Raw genomic sequence first — 25,728 nt, forward strand, 5'->3', positions numbered from 1 at the left:
GCATGACGACCATAAGTCGTTTCAGTAGCAACAAAAATGAATGCTTTTTTAATAGTTTTTAACCTACACAGTGGAGTGTAAGTAAAAAAAACTTACATTATATATTTATTTATTAATTAATTTAATATAATTTTTTTGCATATATGTGCATTACACAAACAACTTAATGATATAGGCTACTATTTTTATATTTACTTGTTTTTTTTGTTTGTTTCTTACCACAGAGAGCACAACATATTAATTACTTACAATCTATATTTATTTATTAATTTATCGATTATTTGTGCATGACAAAAAGAAATTCGGTCTTGCAGCAGCTCAACTACATAGAAACATATAATAAATACAACATATTATACAATAAAAATAAGATAGAATAAAAATTAAAATTAAAATAAAAATGTACAGTATATCCACATGGGGGGGCTGGTCAGCATGATGACAGAAAATTTAGATAGATATATATAATAATTTATTGATCCCCCATGGGGAAATTCAGGTGTTGCAGCAGCTCAACTACAGAGGAACAGATAATAAATAAAACATATTATACAATTAAAATTAAAATTAAAATTTAACAAAATAATAATTAAGGCAAATGCTTTGTGCTATGTAGTGTAACATTCATTTCATTAATTCCACAAAGACACAAATGGTGATTCAGGTATGTGAGACAGTTTGGTGACCATTTCCAGCCTCTTTAGAAGTCTTACTTATTATGAATAATGACTTAAATTGAACTAATGGTGCACTTTCATCACATTAATGCTGATTATCATAAAAATAACTTTCCAGCTGTTATGTATGTATATGTGTATGTATACATTGTTTTTACCATCTATATGTATGAGTTTCTTTTATATAACTATCAAGAGGCCACAGCTGTTTTTCACGCCCATGGATGTAGGGTTAGTCCCACATGTCACATGGGTGGCAGGGCACAGAGTAACATTAAACGAGCGCATCCAAAGTCAAACATGACAGAGTAATTGCGTATTAAACGTCCGGTTGTTGTTGCAAAATAAAATCCTACCCCTGGAAGCACATGAGTGGGGATCTCTCAATGTCATATAAGAACATGTGGGATGATTAAAACATTAAAAAAAAAACCTGTTGACAAAAAGCTTCTTTAATATGTTTTTTTTTTTTCCTCTTTAAAAGTGACAAGCAGCTTTTATTCTGAAACTTTCTGTTACTGGGAATGCACATGGTGTAGAAAGTCAAAGACATGTACATGTGTTTTGTAACAGTGACAAACCTCCTTGAACCCTTAAATCTTTCTCTGATTGCTCAATTAAAAGGAGTCATAAGTGCTGTAGCTAAAGGCTGTTACAGTTTAAACCAATGCCTAATACACACAACGCTAAAGCTCATACAAGAGATGTATAAATGATATGGACATAAAGATAATTGTGAGAGCCATAAGTTTCAGCTTTTACAGGGTGGCTATGCATCACAATTCAATCTGATGATAATTTTATTAAAGTGCATATACAAAAGAAAGTTACTTTTGATATTGCTCACATTTTCTCTTTCTATATTGCTGGACCTTGTGGCCCCTTTCCTGGTGTTAATGTTATTTTTCCATTCATGAGGTCATTGATTTCCTGTATTTTAGTATGAGCCTTGTCGGATGTGTGCTTGTGTGTGTAAGAGTGTGGAAGGGAGGTTGATTAGTGGGTCACTTCCTTCCTTTACCTCCATCTGGACAAAGCAGAAGCAGCAGAAGTGGAAGGGAAAGCTTATGAAATTACTGAGAGTAGAAAAAGAAAGTGAGAGAGAAAGAGAGAGCTGATGGACTAGCAGCAACTGACAACAATTTGAACGAGCAGTTTTCCTCAGAAGCCATGCATATTATTGTGATAGAGTCTTGCACACAAGCCAAGACTTAAATCTGTACAGAGGAAGAAAAAAAACCCAACTTGTGATGAACGCTGACCAACACTGAGACAGTCAGACATGAGTTACCGTCTACTCAGGGCCATCAGCTGTCTCTTCCTTCTCCATACGGGTAAGTAAGACGTTTTAGTTCTTGCAAATCTGAAGTCTAATTCAGATTCTTATTACAAACAATGGAAATCTCCCTCATATGTTATGTTAGATTTAAGGGAACTTGACATTCTTGCCTTTGAATTAAACGCTGTTGCTTTAGTGAAGGTAACTTAAAGTATGAAAGATCTTTTTAAAATAAGGTGCTATAACTTATTGTTAATATTTGATGAGTCCATTTATGGACAGGCTCCAATTCAATTATACTTTTTTTCAAATACAAGCTGTAGTATCCATGTTCAAGTGTGTTGTATGTATTTTACTACTACTACTACTTTTTTGACATTAAAATCTCTTATCTTAAGTCATAGAAGTTTCAGTGCATGTGGAAGTTATCTGGCGAATCTGATTCTTGAGTCAGAAAACAACCCAAATTGTTCAGATTCATGTCTATTGTACACACTGTCAGATGCACCCAATTATGCAATCTTTTGTATGAAGTATATTTTATGACCAAGGATAACTGCATTATTATCTTTATCGGTCTTGTAAGGGTTCAATTAAATGGCAAAATCAAAATACTGTATATCAAAGCAGCAACAGTTTCTTGTTGAACCACAATGAACCAACCATATATACTTCCCTTTCTCAGTTCTCCATGCTGAACAATGCAGCCAGCGTGTGGTGGCAGAGCGTGAGACATTATACGTACCAGCAGGACAAAGTCTGTCTCTGTCCTGTGTGGTCCAGCACTGTGGAGGCGCCTGGAATGGAAACTGGATTCGGAGAAATTCAACAGATGAAATGTTAATTGTGAGGCATCGTCTGACCAATGTGACGCTCTCAGCCTATGAAACTCAACTAACTTTGAATTTCCTGAACATCAGCCAATTAGACGAAGGTTCCTATGGATGCAGAGTTATATGGGCTGAAGGTGAAACTGAGCAAGGACATTTGAAGTATGTGAACGTCACTGCAGGTACGTACAATCGTGTATGTTATAATTATCATAACAGGTTACACTCATTTTGGTTATTAAAACAGAAGAAAAAAAATCTAATTGCATTATGTGTGTCCTCCTCCAGCCGTCCCCTCTAAGAGGAGTATATTGCACAGGCTTCTGGTCTGTGCCGGTGCTTCTCTTTGTCTTCCCATCATTCTGGGACTGGCTCATCGTCTGAGTTCAGAGGTCAAGCCTCAGCCCCTTCCCAGGACACTTTCCACATACTCTGCTGTATACAGAGACCAACCAGAGCCGGCTCCACAGCCCCCACCTCGATGTCCCATACCTCAGAAACAAAGCGCTTCTTTTCACAAAGGTATATTGTACTTATTAGCCTGTAACATTGATAAAAAGTCACCGTAGAATTGGCAAAACTGCTGCCTTCACTGTAGTGATTTTTCTTTTTTGCATTTTATAGCCGTCCCCAAGTCCCCACAGAAGACTGAGGTGGGTAAACGTCCTGTTTTAACACAGGATGCCCTTTGCAGTTGCCCTCAACATTGTTTGTTTCCCCTGACTAGCCTTGAATATGTCTGCAGTCCATCCATATACCTTCATGTGCACTTAAACTACTGTTTTTTTTCCCTCATTCACAATGTGACAGGTGGTGTATGCCGATATTTCCCAGGGTGCACTGAGACAACAGGTAGCCACCAGAGAGCCTGACCCATCCACCGTGTACTCAGCCCTCAGATTTTCCTGAATGCATCGAAGCAGGCGGGCAAATTGTCTGATGGGGATCAATTATGTATCATTGTTTCGGGATTGTGCTTGATCCTGGACGCCTTCAGGAGACATTTGGTGTGGACTTTTGGAATCTGGGAGCTCCTCACATGCAGGACTGCATCTCAGAGATATTCTGATGAATATTTCCCTCAGGGTCAGCCTTGAACTCAAGACTTTACCTGAGTATTGTGGAAAATAATTAAAGAAGAGGACAAAATAATATGGCAGGGTAATTTTGTCCCTCCAAGTCTGTGTATTGTCCGAGTTACATTTTGATGTTGTGACTGTTTTAAGTGCCCAGACATGTGAAAGGCAGCATAATAGATAGCAAGTGGAGCAGATAATGAGATATTGCAGCACGCATCAACCAGCTGAACCATCCAGAGGTGCTACAGATAGAAAATATTCATCTCTATGGCATAATTTCACTGATATAAACACTTTATTGTTTTGAAATGTAACTGCAGACAAGCAAAACATTAAGTGCAGTCTGACCAGTTAAACGTTTTTTTTATGTGTAACAAACTTTGTCTCTTATATCGACTGTGCTCATGTACATAACATATTAAAGTATGAACAAAACACCCATGTATTGTGCTCAAAGTGTTAAAAATGAGATACCACATAAATGACACAAAATACAACATTTTATTTTAGAATAAATTCTCAATGGCACGTTACATAACCAAATATACATATACATTTTTAGACATCTTTTAAATTAATATATTTTCCTTTAATCTTTTTACCTTATTTATTAGCATACTCTGCAGTTACGTTTTTTTACATGACATCAACGCAAAAGAAGTCATCATTTCAATAAATTAAGCATATTAACAGAGGAAAGGCTGCAGGGCGTTTAGGCGACACTCTACCTGCTACAAACTAAATGACACCTGAACTTCCTGCTTTTGTGTGATTTCTGTCCCTGCTTCCTTTGCTCGAGGTAATCACTGGCCATCCCTTACTGAGCACAGTGTGTGTTAGCCAACGCTGATAACAGCATCCTTGCAAAGTTATTTTTTGTTATTTGGGTGAGCTAACCTCTTCCTCTGGGATTTGAGTTTCACATGACAGAACTTCACACACTGTCAAGCCATCCAGGAATGCTTCTCCCCACAGGAAGAGTACACAGACATTAATCCAAAGACCTACCAGCTTGGTTGTTTGGTCACATTGGAAACACATCTGTGTGTCTGCAAGCTTTTTTTTCTTCTTGATTAGCACCCTCCCACTTTGCTTTGATAACTTCTACTTTGTGCAGCTTCAGGCTAATGTTCTGGTATAGCTTAGGACAAGAGTAGACCTTTAGTCCCGTTGGGTTCGTAAGCAGCTGGCTTTGCAAATTACTTCCAAGAGACCTTGTACTAACAACTAACAAAGCGTCAAAAAAAGGTTCACATTCAAAGAGTTTTTGCCAAAGTGTGGTTCAAAGGTTTGTTTAACCTGAAGCATCTTTTTTCAAGTCTTCTTCATCAGCTCGCATGGTGGGAAACTTAAAACCCGGGAGAGTTTCCCGTTCGAAAAGTTCCACTGAACATAGACAGATACACCGAGCTAGCAAGCTTCAATGGGAGGTATCGAAAGGTGAAACGTCAGTGCAACGTCTATTTTCAGCAAATGTGGGTGTGGATCGGCTACCCACAGCTGTGCTGTAACCAGATCCAGAAGATTCTTGTCCTCTCACATAGTGAGGGAGACAGACAAGGAGAGACAGAGACAGAGACAGAGAGAAAGAGAGAGAGAAAGAGAGAGCATCAGGGGTGTAAAAGGCTTTTCATAGATTGTAGGGCGCAGCTTTGGCTAAAATAAGCTTATGGCAAAATGTGTCGGCAGTTTTTCCTACTGTGCCCCGTATGAGCTAATTTCCACTAACCAAGCACTTGAGTTCAAGGATATGAAGGTACCCTCACAGGTACAGAAATGCTGCCACATGTATTGACTTAGTTTCAGCATTGATGTGTTTATAGTGCAGTAGACACAATGCAGCAGCTAGCAAGGTTACAAAAAGCATCTCGAAAATCAAAGGTGTTCCCTAGAAAAGCGTTTTTATATGCAAAGAACAAGCTCAGATCCTACAGTGGAGAGTTGAGACTCCCCACCTTGTCACCTCCAAAAACGCTGCTACTGTAAGTCTACGTTATGTTACTGTGCGTGTGTTTGTTTGTGTGACCGCTTAGTTATTTTAGGCAGAAAGAGGAACTGTTGCCAGACGTACCGTTCAAAGGAAAAGGCAAAAAGAAAGCGGAACATCCTGATGTCTGAAAATTCTCAAAGACGCCTTTTCCACTGAGCACTCAGCAGGGGACTAGATAAAAGAGTAACAGTTCGGCCATAGTCTCATGTTACCGTTCTTCTAATTCACCGTGTCTCACCATTAAAACGAGATGCTTGGGAATAAAGCTGAGGCAGAGTCTGGTTCGGCCTACACTCACAGTATTACAGCCATGCTTGGACTCTCATGTGATGTGAACAATTAACAACTGAGATGCAGCAACTTGTAACATTGGCGGAAAGTATTGACTGATTTCTGTAGTCTAAGGTCGGATAAAAAAAAAGAAAGCCAACATGGCAGCTGCTTCTGTTCACTATACACTCACAGTATTGTCAGTTAGTTTATAGTGTGTGATGCAGTTGGTAATCTTAGCAGATCATCCTTGGCGTATGGAAGTGGTTCTATGCTGATTTTCGTGGTTGTTGTTGTGATATTTTTCTGTTTGCAGCTCCATCGACCCGCTCCGTGCCTTTGTTGTGCAAGTCTGGTGTTTCCATTTCACAGAGCTACTCAGACTGAAAGAGAGGAAAGAGAACAGATAGGCCAGTTAGAGGAGAGTGTTTGCTGTCAGCATATATCGTTCAATCAGTTAAATTACACAGAGATCTGGAGTTAATGAGTCTAATGTCCGTAAGATGGACAGTGAGTGTATCAAAAACACATAAAGGGGCCATTTTCACTAAATTATGTTCTAAGTTTCCTATTTGATAGGTTCTAACCTTGGATTTTTTTATTTTTTTTGATATGTGAGTTACAGTAGGATGTGTTCCCTTTTTAAAAAAAATATATATATAATCAGCACTTTTCAATAAAACATTCTAACCAGGCAGGCATTACAACACTCACAGTTGTGGATGAGTGACTCATTTTGTCAAAGCGGAACTTCAGGTTTGACCTCGGTGAAGTCTTGCTTTTTACATCTGCAAAATGTGGAAGAGGGAAACGGAGAAGACGGGAAGGAAATGCTCATTAGAGAATCTGTCATGTCCAGGATGTCATTCTTTAAAAAAATGTCAACACTGGGGTGTGATTGCTTTGTGTTTGTGTATAAAGATGTAGGTTTACCTGTTGGACTGCGGCACATGATGACAGGAGTACCTGATCCCTGGCTGTCGACGCTGAGGGAAGGGCTAAAGGCGGATGAGGAGGTTATCGAGGGATGGCTGGCCTGGTGGAAGGAGACCACAAAGACATTTAACATGGAGGAAGAGACGGGGAAGGAAAGAAACTGAAGAGGCTTTGTGAACCACGGAAGTTATATTTTGCTGAAGTTGACTGAAGCCTTCCTGTCAGCAAAGTTAGAGGCACTGAATGTTTGGCAGGAATAAGAACTTGATATGATGCTTTGCAGGGAAGAGCCCTAAGAACATATTTCTAAGTCATTTGCATAATATAGCAAAACAATATTTAGGCTGGAAGAAATTGTTATGATGCAAAGTCATTCTAAGTAGTTTTTAAGCTTTACAGTGGTTCAACAATTTGGAATATATATTTATTCACTTTTGTGAAGCTACAGCCATTAGCCAGTTAGCTTAGCTTAGCATAAAGACTTAAAACAGGGAGAAACAGCTAGCCCAGCTCTGAACAAAGTGGGGACATAAATCCCCACTGCACCTCTAAATCAGTTCTTAACCTTTTTAAATTGTTTTAAGGCCGACCTCTGATTGGTAAAACATTTCCGAAGACAACCTTCCGAAATAAATATGAAAAAAGAAGAAAAAAGAAAGAAGAAAAACATAAATTGGGCTGTGTGCAATGTGTTATGCCGCTGTCAGCTGTAATGACCAAAATAATTTTACTGATACCACAGTCTATGGCTGATATCCACACCCATTACTGCTTGCCATATGAATCCAAATTGTATGTATGCAGAGTCATATTTCCTCACTACAGAAGAAATGGAGCTCTTACTGACGCACAGTTGTCTTCCATATCACTTCTTTGTTTCAGAAGCCCGGTCCATTTTGTGTCACAGCATCTGAAGGAATTTTAGCCTGGCAAAACATATATATATGATGTGCCGGTATATATATATATATATATATATATATATATATATATATATATATATATATACACAGTACCAGTCAAAAGTTTGGACACACCTTCTCATTCAACTACTTTGAAGAATCTAAAATATAAAACATATTCTGGTTTGTTGAGCATTTGTTTGTTTACCACATAATTCCATATGTGTTCCTTCATAGTTTGGATGTCTTCAATATTAATCTACAATGCAGAAAAAAATAAACAAAACAAAATAAAGAAAAACCATTGAATGAGAAGGTGTGTCCAAACTTTTGACTGGTACTGTATATATATATATATATATATAATAATAAAGTAAAATAAGAAATAATTCAAATATATGTTTATATTTCAATCTAACCATTTGGCAGTACCTCCACAGCCCAGTAGATGGTGCTCTGAGGCCCACCATTGAGCAATGGCCCAGTGGTTGAGAAAAGCACCTGTTAAGCTCACTAATAAACATGTTTGTTCAAGATTTAAAGTCTAAAAGTGAAAAGCTACTGTTTTACAGTGGGACTATCCCCTGGCAATAAGCAAAGACTTATTTGAGGCCTTTTCCAGAAATATTCCAGCACCAGTTGTTTTTCCACTTGGGTTTTTGTGCAGATTAAACAAACAGGGTAGAACATATTGATTAGGGAGCTTTAGATGTGCTGATAGTCTGATTATCTTCCCTTCAGAGGGAGCTAGGCTGGCTGTTTCCAACCCTTTGTGCAAAGCTGAGCTAAACACCAGCTCCATATTAAGCATACAGGTATGAAAGTGGTATGGATCTTCTCATCCAGCTCACAAGAAAGTTAACGAGCAGATTTCAGAAAATGTAATGAGGAGAAGGTCTTTTAAGGCAAAGAAAAGCAAGAATTTATCTAATTTTCCCTCTGTGATAATCACTGGTGTACTGCTAAAAAATGATCTATTTTCTCTGCATGGCCATCAATAATGACATTTCTAACAGCCCACTGTGTGATTCCCATCCCGTTAAATGGCGAGAGCAGGAACGATTGGACAGCATTTTTCTCACATTGAATAAAACAACACTGACAAGCCGTGTCATCTGATACACAAAGCGAGAGGAGCTGTAATCATTATAATCAATGTGCTGATGTCCAACACTCTCTAATAGAGAGCTCTTGGTGATTACAGACCATCTCACCCGTCAAAGCTTTGGTGCCACCAACAACCTCTCACTCCTTTCAGAATGTGTTTCCAAATCTGCTCTCTCAACTTTAAACCGTCACACTCAATTTCCTCTCTTTTTTCTCTTTTAAAGACAAGCTCACTTCGTTCAAACGAAACTGTGAGCGTTGCACTCACTGTCTCCAGTTCTTCCAGAGCTTCCGTTTCCCCCGTGGTGCTGCTGAAGCTGCTGGTGCTAGATGAAGAGCGTGAGATGTTCGGCCTGCTGCTGCTGCTGCTGCACTCCTTCAGCTTGACGAACGGCCTTTTGAGGAAAACAGGGAATGTAGGAAAGCTTAACATTGGAATTTTTTTTATCTGAAACAAAAGACCAACTCTACCAAGTTTGCCTTTAGCCATCTCCCTCTACATCATTTAAAGAAGGGTTGAGATGATCTCCAGGAACAAGTATTAGTCCTACCTCTCTTTGTTGGGGCAAATCTCAGGCGAGCTGGGATTGGATGACGTCTCCGACCTCATCTCTTGGTACAGCGGGCAGAACTCTGCAGACTTTTGGTCGCTGCAGACAAAAGAGAACACATTAATGACAACACACTTCCTGGACCATGAAAAACAACACGGATAATGTTGGTATTTTGCGGTGTAACATGATACATAATACCGAACAAGAAAAGCAGTGGCATTTAAAACATCCATCCATCCATCTTCCGTAACCGCTTATCCAGTTAAGGGTCGCGGGGGTGCTGGAGCCGATCCCAGCTGTCAATGGGCGAAGGCAGGGTTCACCCTGGACAGGTCGCCAGCCTATCACAGGGCTGACATATAGAGACAGACAACCACTCACACTCACATTCACACCTACGGGCAATTTCAGAGTCATCATTTAACCTAAGCTGCATGTCTTTGGACTGTGGGAGGAAGCCGGAGAACCCGGAGAGAACCCACGCTGACACAGGGAGAACATGCAAACTCCACACAGAAGGTTGTCCAGGGACAACCCGGGAATTGAACCCGGGCCCCTCTTGCTGTGAGGCGACAGTGCTAACCACTACACCACCGTGCAGCCGCATTTAAAACAGTGAGTCCTAAAACACTGACCTGCGTGAGTGTTTATCTGATGGGGATTCTGTGCTGGAGTGGAGACGAGGGAAGAGGCCTGAGCGCCTCTTCACTGGGCTCTTCAGAGGAGACTTGGCTGACAACACCGGAGGCTGAAGATCACAGATTATAGAATTAGGCTTCTCCTTGTAAAAAAAAATAAATGGGACACAATCATAATAACTCATTAAGATGAAATAACTGCCAGTTAAATTACATAATTCACTTGTTGACATAGAGGCCTTCTCCAAAAATGACAGCACAGGTTTAGTTATTTCCTATTAGCATTAGTATTATAGTTCTTTTTTTTAACCCAAGTTCTCCTTTCTTGATGACTCTTTCCATTCTGAGAAAGGTACCATCTTTCTCTCTTTCTCATCCCTTCATACTCACGGTGAAGGTGCTCTTTGTGCATTCGCTGGTGCTCTGCGGCAGCCCTCCTCCGCTCACGCTGGCCGGGACCCCACCTCCTACCCCGGGGCTCCTGTGACGGTTAGACCCCACCATTGTCTCCATGGAGTGGCTCCTGACACGCATGGCTCTCTGGAGGAGGAGGAGGAGGAAACAGAGAATGAGTGGACGATGAAGAGAGGAAGACCAAGGTGCAAAGAGGAAAGGGGAAGGAAGAAGATGGGTTAAGTAACAATTAGTGAGTGCACCTGGAATGAGTGTGGGAAGTAAAATAAAGGTAAAGAACAAATGGGTGTTATATCAGCTTAAATGCAGCGTTCATTTTAATGCTATTGCACAATAAAACCACCAGGGGATGCAGTTCTCCAAGAATGCAGAGAAATAGGCTTGAGTTGATGAATGAACAAATGCTGTACTAATCCTGATTATTATTTTATATTCATTTATTAAATTGATAATAAGAGTCCTAGAGATTTTTATAGAGTCCGTGATAAATTCCAGGCAAGTTATATAACATTTTGATTTAATTCTGCTAATAAAATAAAATTTAATAAAATAGAAAAATTCAACATGAACAGCTTATATTCTTTAAAAGCATAAACACAAACAACAACATATGAAACACTGTTTATTAATTATGTGGTGATCCTCTGTTGAATTTACAGTAATGCAGACAGGTAATACACAGTGACTGCCAGAGCAGCAATGAGAACAGCACCCCCTGGGACTGACTGCAGAAAGTACAAAGTAGCTGTACATAATGCCTGTGAAGAGTAAGAGAGCCAAATTGTCACAATAGTCACACATTCATTACATACGCACACACACAGGCACACAGGTGAAAATACACATTTTAATGGTCATATTAACATCAATTAGCCTGTGAAGAGACAGTGATTAAGAGAAAAACAGACTCACAGCAAGAAAGGGACCATTTTTTACAAAGCAGTGTTTGCATTAATTTTCACACAAACATGAATGCACATCAAGGGATGTCCTCTTTAGTAAAATGACTTCCATTTATGTTGATTTCTTTTGGCTGGATTACTATGAAAAACTCGAGTTGTGTTTTAGGAAAGGAACCTTCTATGTAGCAGATTTTATTTGCCAGGCCTGGGAGAGCAGGCAGAATGTTTTGTTTGAGATGGAGCGATGAAGCAACCGTTTTGTAATCAAATGTGACCTGATGAGATGTGGATCCACTGCAGCTGTATTGTTGGTGTCTTGTAAACCCATGAGGGTTGGGCACTTTCTGTGCATGACACGAAAATAAAAAATATATCTAAAATCTAAAATAAAAAAATAAATTCAGGCGGCAGATGGCAGTAGGGCTCTCATGCATGAATAGATTGCCTTCAAATATGCTCCTCATTTCTCATTTTATGTACTGAGTCAACACACGTAGGCATGATTTTCTCTTCCTGCTCCTTTCGTTACGGGAAGTAGCCTCTTTAAATGTGCATGCGACACCTTTTCACCTCAATTATGAAATAATTAATTTGAATCAACTTATGAACCCGTGGACTTTATTAGCTTATAAGTGTTTAAGCAATATTTCTGCAATTGTTCAAACGTTTCTGCACGTTCAACACATAGTCCACATATCTGTGTTCTCTAAGAAGTTGTATAATTTGAGAAAAAATTAATAATAAGATACTCAAGTCGCAACTTAATGACAATGAAATCATAATACTTGAATACATATCTACCAGCCCTATAGTCTGCTGCGCATTAGGTTTTCGCTCTGCTCTTATCTAGGGTTTTCTTCCAGACCATGAATATGGGTGTGTATGGGTTTGCTTTACCGGTGTTGTGGGGACTTACGACTGTTTGTCACATTGTGGGGGCTCGCCTTCCTTATGGGGACAACATGCTCCTCCCTATAACCTACATCATGACAGACTTGCTTTAAGGTTAGTTTAGATTAATGCTAGGGTTAAGGGTCAGGATTAGTCTGGTAACTGCTAGGGGACGACTCCAGGAAATGAATGTAAGTCAATGCAATGTCCCCAAAGGTCATGAAAACACGACTGTGTGTGTGTGTGTGTGAAAATATTGCCGTTATCGTCCATATGCAAATCTATGCCCTTGATGCACATGCCTACATACCCACACACATTTGGAGTATAAAGTCAAAATCTTCAAGCATAGAGGACAAGCAGCAGCAACAAGGCTACTGATGGTTTAGCACCTTAAGTCATCTTGCAGACCGGGTGACATTTAGTTGACCTACAGCAAAAACCTCACACTCTTGGGGCTGTAATGATGGCGATTAAATAAATGTCACAGAGTCGGAAAAACATCACATGCTGTCACGTTTACTTGTGTCCAGGTTCATGTTCACCTTGAAGGACTCGAGCAGACCCCCGTGTCCCCCGTTCTCCAGCTTGTCCTCCTCTCCCGGCTGTCCCAGACCCAGCGTGGCCTGGCTCTGTCTGTGAAGCTCGTCGTGGAGGTTGTCGAGCAGCGCAGCACGCGTTCGCCCCTGGAATCAATACACACACACACACACAAAAGTCATGTAGAAAACATTGGAGTTTGTGATGATTATGGACGAAGCTGATCTGTGATTGAAGGCATGCTATGGTGTTTGATTTTGTTGTGCAGACGTGTGTCACCTCTAGTTTGGCGAATTTGTCGGATTTGTAGCAGGCGTTTTCAGCATTGATCAGCTTTGTCAGCAGGAAGTCTCGAAACTCAGGACCCTGGAAAGAGAGGGAGGGGTAGAATAAGATGGTGAAACAGAAGGGTGGCCAAGGATATAAAAGGACACTATTGCAGCACACTGTGTCTGATCAAGAGGATCAACCTCACTGATTTGAATTCTCATCTGCCTTTTGTTCTCCCCCTCAAGCTGCAAATCATGTCCCGATAAGTAACTAAATCTTCTTCTGAGTCCTGAAGCCAGATTGTTTCTACCATGCAGTTTCCCCTTTGTGACAATGATCTGATAGAGTAGTCCAAATGTTAAGCTGTTTGACCTGGTTTGAATAAGACAATTTCAAATACTGAGCGAAGGTGGAAGAAGTACTCAGATCCCTTATTTAAGTAAGAGTAGCAAAAAAAAAGACTTTTTTACAAATACAAATGCAGCATAAAAAATCCTGCCCGAGCAAAAGTACTGGTTCTGTAATGCAGTGTCAGAGTGGAGATTATGTCCTGTCACCATATGTAATGGCAACAGATGAAATATTGAATGCTTCTTTAAATTGTGATCACTTTCAAATTCATTTTTTTCCCCTTTAAAATAAAATGATTAGGTGTGTCACATAGTCTAAGTGAAAATCTAAGGTGTTTCACCTCATGTTTAAGACAAAGTGAAATGTCAGTTCATTGGATGTCACTTCAAAAAGTCTATTATATTTTCACTCTGTTGATGACAGGTCTTTCTCTCACCTTCCTAAAGACAGCTGGGTTCGGAAGAGGAGGTCCAAAAGGAGGCACGTCTTCCCTCGCTGTAACAGACACCTGTTGACATAAAGCAAATAATAATTACACGTTATTATTTCAGGAGCGCTCAGGTTTCGAACTGGGAGGATAAAACAGCATCAAGGAAAATTTAAGTACAACCTCTCTTCTTGAACGATCATTCATTAATTGTGTACTTTGTTGTGCTTATGCAGGTATTGATGTGAGCACAGCTTGTTTTCTTCCCAGCAACCAGCTGACTCTCCTTACAGCTTGTTTAAATGTTCTCATTTCCAGTTAATACGGAGTAATTTCACCCCACAGGCCTGGTTTTGTACCTTGTATGTTGTGTGCTCCGTACAGGGGTTCTCAACCTGCACCAGCACGTAAGCGTGCAGGAAATTGGAGGCGATCATGTCTGGAACAAACGGTGTGGCGTCTTCCTGGAAGACCGCAGCCACAATGTCATTTCCTATGTGCCTTTTCCTCTGGAGCTAAAGAAGCAAAGGGGGGAATTTCATAAGATTATAAGTTAGTCAACAGATTTGGATTCCTCTATGACACGTAAACCACTGTATGCACTAGGGATTTATTTATTTCAAGGGAGGGTTGTATTGGCTTAACATCAAATAACATGCAAACATTTGACGTAACATACTTGCAAAAACAGCATATCACATTGTCAAACACCAAATCTGACCGGTTTAAAGTTGATATTTTGGAGCCAAAGGATTTTTACTTTGCAGTAAAATCCATTGAGTCATCAGTGTGACAATAAGGAAGCCAGTATCAAAGTATTGTACCTGCTGGACGTCTCCCTCAGTGAAGGGAAGCTTGGTTGACACGTGGAACATAATCTCTCTCCGTCTGAACACAGTGTAGACAGATTCAGACCCTGTCTGTCCGTGGGATACATCCAGCCCACCGCGGAACCTGTCACATGATCAAAACAAATGTGTCACGTTCTCTGCGGGTCCTCCGAGCCTTCGGTAATAAGATAGATTACATTTTATGCATTTTAGATGTCCGTTTCATCACGTTTTGTGCTTAAGTAGCTCCAAGGCCACCCAGAAATGTTGTGCAGTTTGCTGTAACGTGGCAGCTACAATTCAAAGTCTCCCTAACAGTAAAAGTAACAAGTGTAACACAATATTAAAAAAAAGCCTGCAAGACAATAAAGTCAGTATACTAAGCTCTGATTACATGTCCACGTGGCACTTTCTCTTCTCAGATCTGTTTTCCTAAGCAGTTTATCGCGGTTGCACGCTGAGGCCAAATCAGCAGAATGTAACCCTGCTATTCTGCTCAGTTGCAATGCACTATAATGGCATCGTTGTTTGGATCCTTGTGGACCTCTCTAGTCTCTACTTAATTTGATGTGACTGAATCCGGCGCTCTTTTTTTATAGTTTAAATGCACTTAACTCTATTTCTTTTCTCTTCTTTTTCGCATCATGTTTTACTTCTACTCTTACCCTTTAAAGTCCTGAAGTTCAATATTGTCACCCAGGATACTGACAAACTCCTTGAAAGCTGGCGTCTCCTCATTGTTCCCAAACAACTGTTCCTCTGATGTCTTAGAGGAGGAGATATGATTAAGGTATGGAGCCAAAAAAAGGTAGATACAAGATACATAAATCAGTGGATGTGATCTAATGGTGTGTGTGAGTTAAACTGGAGTACACTGGCGAGATCAACATGACCGCTCACCTGTCCAAACTTCTGGTAGATGACTCCAAATTTGAAGGTGTTGTTCACCTCGTGCTCATCATAAGCCACCATCAACTGGGATCCCTGTACATTCACAAAAACAACAATGTCCTACTTACTTCCCATGGCTACTTAACTCACTCAACTTGTTACACACTTTCTTCTTGCTTTTGGTAGTTAGGGAAACATGTTTTCCCATTCTTCAACATGTCCCCCAGGGCAGGTTTATTGGGCCCCGTGTTACATAAGGCTGACATGCGACAAACTGTCCCGGCCCTCAGTGAAGGCAGTGAACTCGTTGTTGCCTCTTGAAGACTGAAACACAGATGGGTTGTTTTTTTTTCCTATCCTGAGGCACAGGCTGAAAAGCATGCTCCATCACACTCCTCCGCCTGGCTCACAGGAGGAGAAACAGATCCATCATGTGCATTTTAGGGAAGTTGTGAAGTGTGAATAATGTAGTTACTGAACAGGGCAGATGTTGGAGAGGAACGGAACTTATGAGGGTAATGTGTGATAAGTTGTGTGCTATTTATCTGGTTAAAGGGGCATGTTGGCACGTTGGCGTAGAGGCAGGTGAACGATGCTGTAGCATTAGCACATTTTCACCCATACAGTGCCCCATTGTCACTCTTCAGAAGCAGACAGAGACATGAGAAGGTAACTCATGTCAGCTTAAATGAATAAATGCAAAACAGGCTACATGAGCTTAGATCAGACTGGATATAAGGAGATTGCAGTATGGGAGTTACTCACCCGAGGGTACAGGACGGGGTTGAACCTCAGCCCCGTGGCATCGTCACACAGAAGCTAAGAGAAGAAAGGACTCAGATGACTGAGATCATACAGGAAAAATATCATTGTATGGAATGGATACAGTGTTACCAGACCAGATCGACATTTTCCAGCATAATCACAACTTAAAACCCACCCAGGTCAATAAAAAACAGCCCAAATCATAATGTTCAATAGAAAACACATCATAGGCATACAAAGCTTCATATCTGCATCAAATAACCAAAGATAAAATGTTAGATAAAGAGGCTACTGCAACCCACATATAGTTTTAAACAACCACATACACAAATTGCCATGTCAATGTCGATGATGATGACGTCAAGGTGAGTAGGTTCTATCTTATCCCTAACGATGATTGTATACAACTCATGTCGGAAATATTTCTCAAAAATAAATGGGGCAATAATATGAGTCGGTGGACACAACAAAGTTACATTTTCATCTCACTAGTCCAACTTGATCAAAAGTAGCCCAAGTTAGCGGAAACCAGCCCAATCTGGCAACGCTGGATGAGGAAGTTATGCACAAAAGCTTCATTGAAAAGTTATTTTAATTTAAATATGTATGTATTTCTTGACATTTACAAATCTTAATAATTTGCTAGACGTACAGCCTTTGTTGTCCTCACACCACACATCCCTGACTAAATCATCGAATCGGATGTAAAAAATAAAAATAATAAGTAAAAAATGGGACTCAAGGATGATAATATCTGTTGGAAGGTTAGAGACCAAGCAAGCAGGTACTTTTCTTTCATTAAATGTGGGAAAATTCCTCTGTTTCTCTTTTGGAAGTGCGTAATCAAAGACTAATGGTTGAGTGTTTGATTAAACCACTGTCACATATCTTCACAGATGTGTGTTATGGAGACAGATCTCTCCTAAGACCGCTATATCCAAACAAGAATTTGGACTTGCACTGGCAGGCTTTATTTCCGCATTGAATGACAGAAATGGCCTCTTTTGAATCTCTCATTGCAAGGACTAAGACTTATCAAGGGAACTTTCATGACATTCAGTTTATTTTTTTGGGTTGAATAAGTGAATTTTTTTTTTTACTATATTGGTTTATTTGATTTTGATTGTTTCTTTTGTTCTGTTACATCTACTTTGTTGATTTACTGTAATATCTTTGTCTTGTTTTTCATTATGTTTTTTCATTTGTTCAAGTGTCAAGTGTTGTTGTGATGAAGGATTTAATGACGATTGACTGAGATCAGTAAGCTGCTGAATATAATGTCCTTCTGCCTCAAACTCCCCCTGTCTGATAAGAGCTAGCCAGCCTCCACATATCAAATCCTTCACTTCAGCTGCATAATGTTAGATGTTGCCTTGAAAATGCCTTTCTTTAAACATTGCGTACTTTTAAACTCGTTCTTACCTTGGCAATCTGCGGTACACTGGGCAGCTGGTTGATGCCTGCTAAAGAGATCCTGTCATGGACTGTTTTGATCCTCGACCTGCAACAGAACAAGAACAGAAGAAGCTCTGCTGGTCAGATTGTTCAGAGATTTAATTCACCAAAGAGATTGTATTACTTTTGTTACGCCTAGTTTAGTCTAAGACAGATTGATAGGCTGATTAATACACAGTGTAGGCGATGTTACTGGCATTATCAACGTCAACTGTCAAAGAGAAGATTAGCCATCACCTGACTATTGTCTCCACTGCGGCTGCCACAATTGCTAATCGACAACATCGCATCACTTAATTGTTTTTCTGTTGATGAAAATGTCACCAGCTGTGATAATGGTAGGAAAGCTGTTTCCTCCAGTTCCACAAATCTGTTCAGAGTTAATCATGACATTTTGCTGCAACAGCAGACAAAGAAGGAGGGAGAAAATATTTTTCAGAGAGAGAGTGGCAGTGTTGCTCTTTCGGTTGATTTGTTAGTTGGTCAACCACTTTGTTTAAGACTGGAATTACTGAACAACTATTGGATGGATTGTCTTTAGCAGAGACATTCGTGGTCCCCACAAGATTAATCCTCCTGATTTAAGTAATCTTCTTACTTTTACTCAAGCACCATCAAGATATTGACATTTGTGGCTATGATTTTAATGTTTTTACAACTATTGCATGGTTTGCCCTGCAATTTGGTAAAGACATTTATGTGTTACCTCCAGGGATGATTTGATTTCCCTCTGACTTTTGATCGAGGGCCAACTTCAGGTGAAATTTCAAATTTGACCGATTCTTTGGTTTATGACCCCATACCACATGACCCAACCCAGTAGCTTCAGCTATGTCTTTATTGTTAATAAGCAAATGTTTGCATGCTAACACCCAAAACTAGGATAGGGAACATGGTAAACATTAAACCTGCTTTATATCAGTACAGCTTTGGCTCACTGCACAGATTCACTAGAGTGGCTGTAGACTACTAGTCGTGTTGTTGTAGAAGAACAATTCAAATATCAGGAGGACAAATAAAAGCAGCAGAGCAGACAGGTTAAAGACAAACTAAAATAGCATGGACTCAAGAGAAACATGGATTGTACAAAAATGGGTGAAACTCAACGTTATTTATATTTTATGAATACACATTTGTTAGACATACTTTACAGTTTAACAGGTAAAATGCATAAAACTAAGATACCAGTTCTGACCGTGCATTTCCCTCTTTGTACCTGAGCATGATGCGTAGGAACTCCTGTCCCTCAGCCTCCTCGTGTTTCAGAGACATGATGAGGTTTCCTATGCTGCTGCCAGTGCAGTAATAGTTCATATGTTCCTGGATGTATGAATGTAGAAAAAAGGTTTTGAGAGAGAGACAGTCTTTGTCTGCTAAATTCATGGTGACTCAGACATCAATACACTCACTCTTACCTTGCCTAGGAAGTGTTTGCGGTAGGCGCGGGCTGTGCTGTTACACTCCAGGCGGTAGCTGTGCCCCCCACCGGGGCTCATGCCCTCTCCTCCGTCCTCCTCCTCACAGAAACTGGACTCTGAGGAAGACGGGGTCCCGGCTGGAGCCTCCACATCTTCAATCCAGTAACCACCGAACTGTGGCAGGATCACCTGGGGGTAGGGACCACCTTTCTCCAGGACCTTTGACAGAAGGGCAGCAGGGAGGCGGTGAGGCATGAGGGCAAACATATGAAAACATTTAATAGTTCTGGTGCATGCATAGTTCTCCAGAATTGAACCTTCATAATATAAGCTTGTTAAGCATGTAATAAAAACAAATGCAAATTTAACTTCTATTTTTAAATGTATTATCTATTGTCGGAAACACTCCTAGCTAGTGGTTACACATGAGAGGGGTGTAAATGTGTATTATGGGAGCGAGTAATGACTCACATCTTCTATCCTTGGGTAGGGGATGTAGTCATCCTGTCGAATAGAGGACACACACTGTTAACAAGACTAAATTTAACATAAGTGAACATCACTGACTTTCCACACGATGATACAGTTACGAGCGCAGTCACAAACACAGCAACAGAGAGGTAACACAACTTATTATGCCAAATTGACTCTTGGTGATGAGGTGATGATGCAACAGCCTGAAATGCACAGTCATCAGCAAAACATCAATGAGGGATGTGTCACCCCTTGATGATGTCATAGCTGCTTTGATTCAGCAGCCTCCTGGGGGTCAAGAGCTGTTAGGAGCCTGTAGTCGTTTGGCAGGCTGCTACAGCTCCGGTAAAATGACCTCTAAATAGTGCTGAGGTCCGTCTGCACCGCCGAACCAACGGCACTACGGACAGCCAGCCATTTAAATTCTGCAGCAGCACGAGGCAGGTTACTGGCAGCGCTGAGAGGATCAATTGACTGCTGGAGTTCATTCAATTTATAATCAATCAGATCAGGAGGCTATTGATTTTGAACTTTAAAAGCCTTGGGAGAAATTTAAAAAGCGCTCACAGAGGGGGGGTGGGATCAGAATCTCTCGAAGACTGACAGATGTGACAAAAAAAAACAACCCACAGAGCAAATCATAATGAAGCAGTGATGAAGGGAAACATGCAGAGACATAACAACACAGACGGATCAGGAGTGTACAAGTGTGTCTGGTCACACCTTCCATCTTTTGGGCTCTTCAGCTTTCGGGACCTAATTAGTGTCCGTGCGCAGCATGTGGACGGAAAAGCACAAAGGGTAAAAAGAAAGCAATTTTTTTTGGTTTAGTGTGCATTTAAAAAGTGTCCTGGATTATGCCACCTCATTTCTCTGTTGCACAGATGACAACTGAATGAGTCATACATGCTAATTCACTTTTCTGCGTGCACACACACACAGATACACACTCACACACTCAGGTAATACAGACACTTAGTCATCCTATCACTCTGACTGTAGCGAGTCCCTTTTCCTCATTACTTTTTTGTGGGAAACAGACGTGGACCAATACTGTAGTTTTTTGAATATATATATATATATATATATATATATATATATATATATATATATGCAGATATAAAAATCTGGTAGACAGGAAATTAATTGGCCAATTATGGTACAGACCCAGTGGAACATCTTATCTACATGACTGAGCATTGAAGTGATGAAATGAAAAAGTGCGGGGATTCATGGCTGAACATACGCACCACTACCATCACTTCTAGTGCCACCAATCATACCAAGAATTAATTTGAACAGAAGTACAGACTCATGGACCCACACACACACACACACACACACACACACACACACACACACACACACACACACACACACACACACACACACACACACATGTCTGAGTGCATATTGATGGAGCAGCTGTAACAGTCACAGGGGAGCCATTGTCAACAATACGAGACTGATCACAAAGACGCTCTGGAGAGGCTTTCATTTTCAGTCATAGACAGAGTGACAAAGATGAAGAGAGAGACAGAGGAGGCAGGAGGAGGCAGAGGTGGAAAGAGGTGAAGTTAGATGATGAAGAAGAAAGGAGGGGAAAAAGAGAGAAGGGTCGTAAAAAGGTGACCTTCATCAGCACCATCCAGACTTCAGTATTGAAGCACACTTTGAGCACTGAGTTCCATATGTGGAGTCAGAGGGGGCAGAGCTCAAGAGAGCATGTCGATGCAAGCTGAGGGTCAGAAGATGGATGAGGTCCACAGTTTCTCTGTGTGTGTGTGTGTGTGTGTGTGTGTGTGTGTGTGTGTGTGTGGTGTGTGTGTGTGTGTGTGTGTGTGTGTGTGTGTGTGTGTGTGTGTGTGTGTGTGTGTGTGTGTCGTATGTGTGAATCTTTGATCATCGGGTTGCATTGACTGACTGTCATCAACCAGTCACATTTTTCAAATAACTCTGATGTCCTCAGTCAGCCTGTCCTTCTGTATCTCCCAGAGCAGTATCTTTCTACCTTTCTCCTTCTTTGTTATTGTGTAGAAACCATAATTTAAAGTGGTAGGGGAGTGAGAAAATATGAATAAACTTGAGCATTGAAATATCATGTTTTGTGATACAGTATCGATTCTCAAAAGACACTATCAATTTTTACGTTTCATTTTCACATCAGTTCTCTGTGCAGTGAGTTAAACAGCTGTGTAATATAGGTAGGTTGGATGTTTTGTAAATATTCATCTTATTTCATGGCGGACAGTAGTTTATTTTGTGTTGTGTTTTGATGTTTAATGTTGCAGGTACTGTGATAAATGCAAATGCAGATCCCACTCTTCTTTTTTTTTAACTCATATTTTAAACAAATGGTGGCGTGTTCTTTATCCTATGACAGTTTTCCTAAAATTATAAATATAAAAAAGTGAAATATATAGCCTCGCTTTCAGAATCGCAATATACTGGCATATATTGAATCGTTACCCCTGTATCCGCTTACTTATTGTATTGCCGGATTCTTAGGAATACATAGTCCTAGTATAAGGCTGGCATTATTCTGAAATTTTGCCGACAACTCACATTCAAAGACCAATAATGTGTTCGTCCCAACTTTCCTGTCCGTGGCACTCAAACCTATTCATTCATTCTAAAGTTTACTTTTTTTTTAATAAACTATTTCAAACTACATTATTATTATGATCAATGCAATGTTGGTTTTGATCACTATTTCGTTTTTGGGTAGTTTGATGTGCGGCGTTCATGAATTGCTGCATGAAACGAATGAATTACCTTCAGTGACTGGTCCCTTCATAGCTGGATGTAAAAGCTGCATAACAGTAAAGGTCATTATATTCTCAACTGACCTGACAATGACTGCCTTTTTCACACATTTTGATCTCACCGCAAATCATAAATCCCTTTTTTTTCACTTGTTCCCTCTTCTCTGCCTTTCACTTCTGCTCTCACCTACTTCTCCATCCTCCTCCTCTACCTTGTTACATCGCCATCCGTCCCCAGAACCACTTAAAGCCTGCGCCCTTATGGGCCCCAGAGGGAGTGCACCAAGAAGTGTCGTACAGAGAGAGAGAGAATGACTTTATAAAAAATCAATGAATTGAATGAATTCCATATAGAGAAGGAGAAAACTGTTATGCCAGTCCGGATCTTTCTAGTGCTATTATTCTCTGGCCCCAGCATGCCCATTATCAAATCTGAGCAGCAGACTGAACTCAGCGGGTTGACCTACACTGATGGAAACATCGATGTCTGTCACATCCTTGTATATGTTAAATCTGGCTGTGGACAAAGAAAAAGAGAGAGGACAGACACCGTCTCACAGTATGTTCTTGTTCTGTTTCAGTTTAACCCAGAACAAGATTATCTTGATGGCACAATCATGCTGCTACACTGCACATATACAAGTTTTTGCACAAAGTTAGTCAAAGAGAGGGATAGAGTAAGACATAGAAGTGATGAAATAAAATAAGAGATAAATGGAAAGAAACTGGATTCACAGGAACGAATTAATGAGAATATCATACCTGCATCCTCTCCAGCATATCGAAGAACTCTGCAGACTGAAACAGAGGAAGATGACAAAACGTGAAAAATAATGTACAACACTTCTTAACTTTGACTTTCAGATCAACACCAAAATCTTCCGACACCAAACACACATTTAGTCAGCACAGAAGCAGAGTTGCTGCCATTTAGTTGACTCTAATTTACACTTGAAACAAGTGTTTTGATACCCAAAGTAACCTGAATTTTAAAGGTCTTACATCGGTCACATCGGCGCCAACAGCAGCAGATCTTTCCGGACAGCTTACAGAGTTCGATTCCCTTACAGTATAAAGTATAAACTTAGCCGTGACAAGTGGGCAAGGCAGGACAGAGACTTCAAGCCTCTCACACCCATATGCACACACTCAGATAAGCAACCACTTCCTCAGTAAGTAACACACACTATCACACACACACACATGCATCCTCAAGCGCATTCACACGTATCTGTCCCAGGGCGTCCACCTCGACACATCACCACACACCGCGATGGTGATAATGGTTCTCATGCTTTGTGTCTTTGTGCTCAGACTTTCAGCACATGTATAATGAGCTGAGTGGTTTAAGTGAACATGTGCACACTCACACACACAAGAGATGTCAATGTATGGCACCAACATAAACATCCTTTAAAGGAAGTTTGTTTTAAAGGAAGAAAATCTGAAAAAAAAAACTTCTGGTAAATAATTTATGACAGCAGTGCTATGCTTCCTCTTTAAATGGCTACCACAAAGAACGATGCTGTTTAAACCATAATGTGACCAATGTAAACATTTTTTAAAAAAGACCTTAATTGATAAAAATATCAACTATAACCTACTTTAAATGACTTTGACAGCCAATACCACACACTAACATTCACTATCACACTTATAAAGTCTAGGTGCCGCACACTCAGTAGTGTCATAAAATACAAACCAACAGCAACCAGGAAATTAAACATTACCAATACCTGTCGCTGCTTAACAAGGGAGGTCTGGAAAAGTGTTTTACAGCTGTTTAAATGACTGTAATAAAAATTAATGATTTTCCGAACACTGTTAATCTGCACTTATCATTACCACTCCAACTACAGACCGAACCACACACACACACACACACACACACACACACACACACACACACACACACACACACACACACACACACACACACACACACACACACACACACAGAGCTTGTCAAGCAGTTAATATTAACTAGTTAAAGGTATTATAAGCTGATACAGCGCTGCAAGGTTCACCTGCAGAGTCAACACCAGACTGCCTGATCAACAATAAACTGTCTATATCTGTTAGATAGCAACTTTGGCAGTCAGCGTGCGCTCACAGCCAACTGCACATGTTATCGTGAGATGTGTCTGCCTGCTGGGTGTAATGGTTACTGGGATCATATCAGGGCGGGCAAGAGGAAGGAAGGTGTATTGCTAAAAGGCAGCCTCTGCAGCCTGAGCTTTTCTTTACTTTGAATCTATCGCAGTGTGAGCGTCGTGTCGTCACACAATGTTGACAACGGCAGTTTAAAAGACGCACCGATGCAGCTTGCCCTGGCACTGTTTGAGTGGGATCCTGCAGTGCTGACAGGGCGTTCAATCATCATCTGCATTCCCTGCAGTGACCTGACAAAAGAGCAAGGACACGAGACACTAATCTGTCCTCTCTGCTTCGCTGTCAATCTAAAACTGCACCCAGATGTCTGTATGTTTCTGTCCTTGCACTTTGTCCGGTCTCTTTTATCTGAGTGTCTCGTTATGCTAATTTCTCCTCTCCTAATGCTCTATCAACTTCCTATTCTGTCCTGTTCATGATTCTGATTCCTTGACCTGTGCTCTCTCTCTTTCTATCTCTTTGTGTGCTCTCTCTAGCCCGGCAAAAACATCTGCATTTCTTATCTCCCATGGCAACCCGCTAGGGCTATTACAGATCACAGGCAGATTAGTTTGGCTGCCTGACTGACTGACAAACTTGTTGGCTGCTAGAATTCACACATATTCATGTAAAGACATGGACACAATCATTCGCACATTGACAGCAATGATGATAAGTCACAGGCAAGGGTGGCGTCCATGTCACATCCGGATTAAAGGGATATCACAGAATTTTACCCTATCAAGACACTAAGTGAGAGCTCGGGGAAAGGAATTAAATGGGAACAAGAGGAAGTTTGCAAGGCGGTTCAAGGTGGCATGAGCTTCTGTCTTTCTTTTTTATTTGTTTCTTTTGTCCAACTGACATGAGAACAACAGGTATCACACTCTCGTTATCTCCACAACAGCCACTTATTGCTTCT

At 40.5% G+C, this 25,728-nt stretch overlaps 2 protein-coding genes across 8 annotated transcripts in view; one reads left to right on the forward strand and one right to left on the reverse strand.

Annotated features, from left to right (window-relative positions):
• The first annotated feature begins 1,728 nt into the window (after positions 1-1,728).
• Positions 1,729-4,292, forward strand: si:dkey-52l18.4 (uncharacterized protein LOC560708 homolog). 2 transcript variants are annotated; one of them, XM_054605491.1, is made up of 6 exons: positions 1,729-2,011; positions 2,642-2,968; positions 3,075-3,308; positions 3,411-3,439; positions 3,597-3,706; positions 3,745-4,292. In XM_054605491.1, exons 1-5 carry the CDS (start codon positions 1,960-1,962, stop codon positions 3,693-3,695), a joined length of 741 nt encoding a protein of 246 aa, XP_054461466.1. In that variant the 5' UTR covers positions 1,729-1,959; the 3' UTR covers positions 3,696-3,706; positions 3,745-4,292. The 2 variants fall into 2 exon arrangements, with proteins under 2 accessions (XP_054461466.1, XP_054461458.1); XM_054605483.1 differs by having other exon boundaries at positions 3,597-4,290.
• A 55-nt stretch (positions 4,293-4,347) lies between these two features.
• The window catches only part of rap1gap2a (RAP1 GTPase activating protein 2a), a 75,107-nt gene continuing 53,726 nt past the window's right edge, over positions 4,348-25,728 (reverse strand). For 2 of the 6 annotated variants that reach the window (XM_054605452.1, XM_054605428.1), the window contains 20 exons: positions 23,418-23,453; positions 19,888-19,920; positions 19,414-19,635; positions 19,215-19,318; positions 17,966-18,044; positions 16,544-16,597; positions 15,788-15,871; positions 15,553-15,653; positions 14,882-15,011; positions 14,417-14,572; positions 14,067-14,138; positions 13,289-13,375; positions 13,015-13,155; positions 10,653-10,802; positions 10,260-10,405; positions 9,622-9,720; positions 9,339-9,465; positions 7,059-7,161; positions 6,840-6,913; positions 4,348-6,508 (listed from right to left, as the gene is read on the reverse strand). In XM_054605452.1, the coding sequence (XP_054461427.1) occupies positions 6,500-6,508; positions 6,840-6,913; positions 7,059-7,161; positions 9,339-9,465; positions 9,622-9,720; positions 10,260-10,405; positions 10,653-10,802; positions 13,015-13,155; positions 13,289-13,375; positions 14,067-14,138; positions 14,417-14,572; positions 14,882-15,011; positions 15,553-15,653; positions 15,788-15,871; positions 16,544-16,597; positions 17,966-18,044; positions 19,215-19,318; positions 19,414-19,635; positions 19,888-19,920; positions 23,418-23,453 (2,007 nt within the window). In that variant the 3' untranslated portion in view covers positions 4,348-6,499. Of the gene's footprint in view, positions 6,509-6,839; positions 6,914-7,058; positions 7,162-9,338; positions 9,466-9,621; positions 9,721-10,259; positions 10,406-10,652; positions 10,803-11,302; positions 11,435-13,014; positions 13,156-13,288; positions 13,376-14,066; positions 14,139-14,416; positions 14,573-14,881; positions 15,012-15,552; positions 15,654-15,787; positions 15,872-16,543; positions 16,598-17,965; positions 18,045-19,214; positions 19,319-19,413; positions 19,636-19,887; positions 19,921-23,417; positions 23,454-23,657; positions 23,755-25,728 lie in introns of those variants that run through there. The other 4 variants (XM_054605461.1, XM_054605443.1, XM_054605436.1 and 1 more) reach the window with 4 other exon arrangements.

The sequence above is a fragment of the Anoplopoma fimbria genome, chromosome 1, assembly GCF_027596085.1.
Source record: "Anoplopoma fimbria isolate UVic2021 breed Golden Eagle Sablefish chromosome 1, Afim_UVic_2022, whole genome shotgun sequence".
In the NCBI taxonomy this organism is placed as follows: domain Eukaryota; kingdom Metazoa; phylum Chordata; class Actinopteri; order Perciformes; family Anoplopomatidae; genus Anoplopoma; species Anoplopoma fimbria.

Excerpts from the sequence above, each read along its gene's own strand:
- si:dkey-52l18.4 (XM_054605491.1), top strand. The coding sequence starts at position 1,960 with ATGAGTTACCGTCTACTCAGGGCCATCAGCTGTCTCTTCCTTCTCCAT. Across the intron at positions 3,309-3,410 it reads AAGCGCTTCTTTTCACAAAG|CCGTCCCCAAGTCCCCACAG; the intron begins GTATATTGTACT and ends TGCATTTTATAG. Across the intron at positions 3,440-3,596 it reads AGTCCCCACAGAAGACTGAG|GTGGTGTATGCCGATATTTC; the intron begins GTGGGTAAACGT and ends ACAATGTGACAG.